Source organism: Callorhinus ursinus, unplaced genomic scaffold (assembly GCF_003265705.2).
Source record: "Callorhinus ursinus isolate GAN/ISIS: 27379988/994484 unplaced genomic scaffold, GSC_fseal_2.0 scaffold1, whole genome shotgun sequence".
Classification (NCBI taxonomy): Eukaryota; Metazoa; Chordata; class Mammalia; order Carnivora; family Otariidae; genus Callorhinus; species Callorhinus ursinus.
In genome coordinates, this window is record NW_027397063.1 from 106,623,314 (window position 1) to 106,629,313 (window position 6,000).

Here is a 6,000-nt window from a genome sequence, read left to right on the forward strand (position 1 = left end):
TTCATGAAGCTATGTAGTACTGCCCCATAATGAGACCTGGTGGACTCAAAACTCTTAGAAAAGTGTATATGACGCCAGAAAAGCTACCAGTAGCACTTTAACTCTGGCCTTTTACTAAGTAATTTAATTTTGTGACTCTTGTTATTATTAAATATGAAGATCTTAGTTCTTCACAAAGGAATATTGTAAAGATGCTTAGCTAAAACAAGGCATTGGACAGTTTTGAAACTTTTTAATATGGCTTTACATATCTGTTCACACATTCTGTTGTTTTCACAATACTCAGTTTTCCGGGCACCTGGGTGGCTCAGTCATTAAGTGGCTGTCTTTGGCTCGGGTCATGATCCCGGGGTCCTGGGATCGAGTCCCGCATTGGGCTCCCCCTGCTCTACGGGGAGTCTGCTTCTCCCTGTGCCTCTGCCTGCCACTCCCCCTGCTTGTGCACGCTCTCTCTCTCTCTGTCAAATAAATAAATAAAATCTTTAAAAAAAATACTCAGTTTTCAGAATGCCTCTTTTTCTATTTTCTCTTATAATTGTCAAGTCTGAGATTCAAATCTAAGAAGTTCCCTTGCTACTTTGTCATGAATTGTGCCAGAAGACATGAGACACCTAGAGCAGAGACAAAGAACTTCACTGCAGCACAGTAAACAGCATGAGTGTTATGCAGTTGGCACAGGTCCCTGTGTGCCCAAGTTCGATAGGGCTGACTCAGATGCTGCATACAGCTGAGCAATTCTGAGCTTGGGAGAACTGTCCATTTTGCAACAAGCAGCCACTTTGTTCCAAAGGGAAATGTCACCTCAGCTCTCAAGGCTGTTCTGACCTACAACCCTAAGAAAGAGCCTGGGTAAAAAAGGAAGGTCCTCTATCAGTGACAATTCTTCTAGTCCTTGAAAGACTTAAGAGTACATCTGGGTGGTGTGTATGCATACAGGTATATATGTAGCATCCTTCCCTCTGTCACTGCTTCTTTGCAGCTGGAGGTGCAGTGTCCTCCCGGTGTCCCCATTGGCTTTGTTGCGGAACACTGGAATCTGTGCAGGGCTGTTTACAGCCTCCAGAACGAGAAGAAAGAAAATGTGATGAGAGTGCGCGGGCCGTGTTCAACCTATGGCTGTGGTTCAGATTCAGTTTTTGAGGTAAACAAATATAAAAATGACATTTTTACTATTTTTTCTGCATGTACTAACAGACCTTAGAATCATTTGGCTTTAGACTACTGTTTAATGTGAATGAATAAAGTAGAATGAGGAAGAGTTTTTGGTGACATCAAATCATTTTTAAATTATTGTTAGTGGATTGCTTACTGTTTTCCAAAGCGTGAGCTACTTTTTTTTTAATTTCAGTGTTTGATAAAGATAAGTAACCATTTAAAACACTAAACCTGAAAGTAAATAGCATGACTGAATCCATTTATTTATTCTTGGTTGTATTTAATTCACCATTTTTACCACAGATTTACAGGATTGCAGATCCTGATTAAAACAAAAATGCCCAACGTATCACAGAACATATGGGGCACCCTGAGATTGTGTACATTGTTTGCATGGTAGAAGTTGTCTGTGTCCTTAAGAGATAGGATAACACTGATAACATGGATAAAACTCATAATAGGTTATAACATTTTCTCAGGAAATCCTCTTGTTTTGCCTCTATCTCAGTATCTACAAAATGAGTGCTTATTATCCTACGAATCTGACAAAGGAGATTCCTAGAAATGTTTCCTGAGCTTCTTAGAGAATCCTTGAATGCCTTCCAATTCAGCAAGGCTCATTATCTAAAGTTGCTCATTCAGATATTTTCTATGATACCCAATAAACTTTTTTTTTAGTTCTTCAAGCATTGCTTATTTATTAAAAGACCATTGTAGTGAAATAAAAAATGTGGATAAGCCAAATTTTAGGGGCAGGTGTATAGGATCTTTCTGATCACCAAAAGTTAGTATTTGGGTATTTGCCCTCTGGCAAGTGCCAGAATCCCCCTTTTACAAGCCAAAGCCCTTCGGGATTCTGACATACTCTAGGAAGACAGGGTGGATTTGGCCCATAAAAACTTGAGTGATTATTTGAAGTTTGTGAAGTACATAGAACTGTGCTTCCTTACTTTTGTTCGTGTGTTTCCCTAGGCTGTAGAGACTCCCTTCCAATCCCCAATTCCTACCCTTCACTGTATGAAAAAGAATTTTAGAATCAACTCAAATCATACCTCCTTAATAACTCATTTGAGGATGAAGAAAGAGCACCAGCCCGAGAACTGTCAGCTACACCCCAGCTCAGTTATTAACCAGTTGCAAGGCACTTTATCCTTCTTGGCCATAATTCCCTGTTACTTTACAGTAATTTATTACTTTATAGTCATAACTACATTATTACTATATTAATTTCCTGTCCTGTATTTATGCTGTCACAGTGTAAACTGCTTCTAAGTAGAAGAATGAAGTATGATAATATTATAATATTTTTCAGTCATCATAAAGTCATATTCTTATCTTTCTAGGTCAAATCCCTTGATGGTGTGTCCAATATTGGCAGTATTATTAGGAAGTGGAATGGTCTGTTATCAGCAATGGGAGATGCTGACCACTTTGAAATTCACTTCCCATTAGACCTGGATGTGAAGATGAAAGCCATGATTTTTGGAGCTTGCTTCCTCATTGTAAGTCTTTTGCTTTTGAGTTGTCTTGAGAGAATCACTCTTTATGATGAGATGGCAGTGTAGTATAATAGAAAGGCAGTAACCTTTGAAAGTAGGACAATGTCTGCCCCTACCACTTACTAGTTACATGTTTTGCAAATTGGTTAGCACTTCCAGGCCTCATTTGCCTTACCTATAAAATGGAGATAAAAATACTTATATTTTTCAGGGCGCTGAACATTAGCTATCATGTGAGTAGAGGGGCCAGAAGAGTACTTGGAGAATATGGGGCATCCAGTGGGTATACTTGTCCTCATTGCCTGTTGTTTGTCTTTCCCATTACTTAAAGATGCCCATCCTATGACTTCTTAATGAAATAACTAACTCTAAAGCTGATGTCCTTTCCCTCCATCCCACTGCCTCTCTTGTCAGTGGACCCCTTGGCGTTGTATCTTCCTTAGATTTATTAGGTACAGCTCCCTTGCTGTATTACTGACTCATCGGTGGTTAAGTGGAAATAAAGTGGATATATTTACCTTAAAAATGTAGCTAACATATTGCAGTTGGTATATTTAACATATTTAATATTGATTAAGTTTTTCTTCCTTTTAACAACAAAAATTTAGTCAGTACCCCCAAATGGAAATGTTATTGGCTACCAACAGTTCCAAGTCTGTAATTGCTGGTCTTCATGTTAGATCCTCTTTATAAAGGTTTTATTAGATTTATTTATCCTTAACTAGAATGAGGATCATCTGATAAATTATAAAGGACAATACTTTATGCATTGCATCTAATTATGTATGTATTATGTACGTATGTATGTACAGTTATCTTTCTCTCTCTCTCAGTGGTATATATTATATATGTATGTATCTTTTTCTAATTTTAGGACTTCATGTATTTTGAAAGATCTCCACCACAACATTCATCAAGATAGATGGACACAGCAAATCAGCAATTATGGCTAATGAAAAAAATTAGAAAAGTTGGATCGGGCTTACAATCCCCTGAATTATTTGCAAATATATGTATCTGCTTTTGCAGATTATTTTCACTGGTTATTAGCTCTAACAGGCTAACCGTGTAAGGGCAAGAATACAATCTAAACATGTTTCAATTGATTATCTGTTCATTTGTCCTCTTGGTAGCCTAGGAGTTCACCTTGAAAAAGTTATGACTCATTAACCAAGTAAACACATTACAATGAGCTTCCAAATGCTTTACCATGACATAAGGGAAAATGAATGCAAGAGCTCTCACATTAGTAGATCATGAAATGGTGAGCTTTTTAGAGCAATCTTTGAGATAGAGTAATATAGCTGTTATTCCTAACCCTGTCCTACTAAATCCTACCTCTTGTCCTGTTACTGAAGACGAAGTGAAAAGAATGATACTCTTGATATTTAAAAACAAAAAGGAAGGCAGACGGAAATTCTGTGTGTCTATCGTACAAGGAAAACTTTACTTGTGCATATGTATGAAAACCTTGTTTTGCAAGTTTCTAAGTTTCCATGAAAATTTTGATTTTATTTCCAAATCAAACATGGTTGTTTTTTTTTTTTCTTTATCATAGGGTTTATATTTTTCATGCGTACTCCCTCATTCACTAGCATGGTCAGTCAGGACCTGCCTGTATATGGGGTCAAGGTCAGACTATCAGGAAAGGAGGTGACAAGGACCACAGCCAGTCTAGCTCTGAGCAACTTAGAGACATCAGCGCCCGTATAAGGAGCTTGCATTTAATCCATTTCATCTCTCTTGGTCACAGATGCCTTATATAAAAAATATGTTTAGCCAAATCTCTCAGAATGCCTTTTGAACCTTTGTATATCATTTGATGTGACACAGAGAAGATAATTGGGTTGGGTTTTTTTTTCCACTTTTCAAGAAGATCCCTGATAATCACCTTATTTTTCTAATACCAGGAGTTAGAGTTTTGTTTCTGAACTTTGAAATGTGACATTCTGTGTAGCACTTTGTAAAAGCAAAACCTACAAATCTTGACATTGTCTAATATTTCTTAGCTGCTTTTTATTTAGATGATAAACAAATCTGTATCTATGCAAAGAAAATAATAAAACACAGCAAACATGCTACTTCTCTGCGAACTATAGCTTACCAGTAAAATTATGTAGGATTACCATAGAGTACAAACGTACTTCTTTTTATTAGCTAGTTAAAAGCATAGTGTATTAGTGAATAGACTGATGAATCAGCCTGTGTCTTTTGCACTCTACCTTCCTATCTGGACATGGACTGTGTTCTTTCAACACAGCCAGTATGTGGAATGAAATGTATTCTCCTTGCTAAGTAAAACAAGCCTGAGTGTTCTCAGATGGGATTATTCAGAAATGAGGGCCTTTGCTCACACTTCCTCTTGAAGTCAAAGAAAGGTGCTTCATTTTTAAATTATATTTATCTTTTCATGGTAAAGTTGTTTTATTCAGTTTCTGGTAATTTTTATTTTTAGGTGCTACTACTAGCTTTTAAAAAAATGTAAAACTGCTGCTTTCTAAAAAAAATAATTATATTTGAAAATATAATTGCAGTCTTAGACATATATATTTTTTCTTATAATAATCTTTGACATTTTATATATGAAATCAAATAGTATTGAGAAAGTTTATCTCTATAAACCTCCTTTTTACTTTCCTGTACCCCTACATCCCAAGACCTGCTGCATAATACTAAAAAAAAATGCATATTATTTTTAACATATAACATTTTAAATTTGTTTAAAGTTTTTATGGTATTAAGTTGTCTCTTACAGTTATAATTCCACTTTCTTTAAAAGTCATACTGTGTGTCTTGGGGCACCTGGGTGGCTCAGTCGTTAAGCATCTGCCTTCGGCTCAGGTCGTGATCCCAGGGTCCTGGGATTGAGTCCCACATCGGGCTCCCTGCTCAGTGGGGAGCCTGCTTCTCCCTCTCCCACTCCCCCCTGCTTGTGTTCCCTCTCTCGCTGTGTCTCTCTCTGTCAAATAAATAAATAAAATCTTAAAAAAGTAATTCTATGGTCTTATATTTTTATACTACGGTTGATATTATAATTTCTATATTTCCTAATGGTATTTCATTGTGTAAGATTCATCAGTTTCACTAGAAACAAAAGCTACTCTGAAATTTGCATGTTTTTCATGCTTCATCATATTGTTTTTGGCTTTTAAATAAATATAATATGGTTTATAGTAAAATACTGTCTTACTTTTTTTCTTGTAATTGAGTCTTTGCTATAGACTGAATGCTTGTATCCCTCCCCCACCCCAAACCTATGAATTACCCCAATGTGATGATGTTTGGGTGGTGTTAGGTCATGCTGGTGGAACCCTCCCTCATGAACAGGATTAGTGTCATTATAATC

At 36.6% G+C, this 6,000-nt stretch overlaps 1 protein-coding gene across 1 annotated transcript in view; it reads left to right on the plus strand.

The window, feature by feature from the left end:
• The window catches only part of LOC112822539 (phospholipid scramblase 4), a 54,289-nt gene extending 48,539 nt beyond the window's left edge, over positions 1–5,750 (plus strand). Inside the window, exons 9-11 of the mRNA XM_025870267.2 lie at positions 980–1,141; positions 2,499–2,657; positions 3,529–5,750. Coding sequence (XP_025726052.1) covers positions 980–1,141; positions 2,499–2,657; positions 3,529–3,576 — 369 coding nt within the window. The 3' untranslated portion in view covers positions 3,577–5,750. The remainder of the gene's footprint in view (positions 1–979; positions 1,142–2,498; positions 2,658–3,528) is intronic.
• Positions 5,751–6,000: the final 250 nt, after the last annotated feature.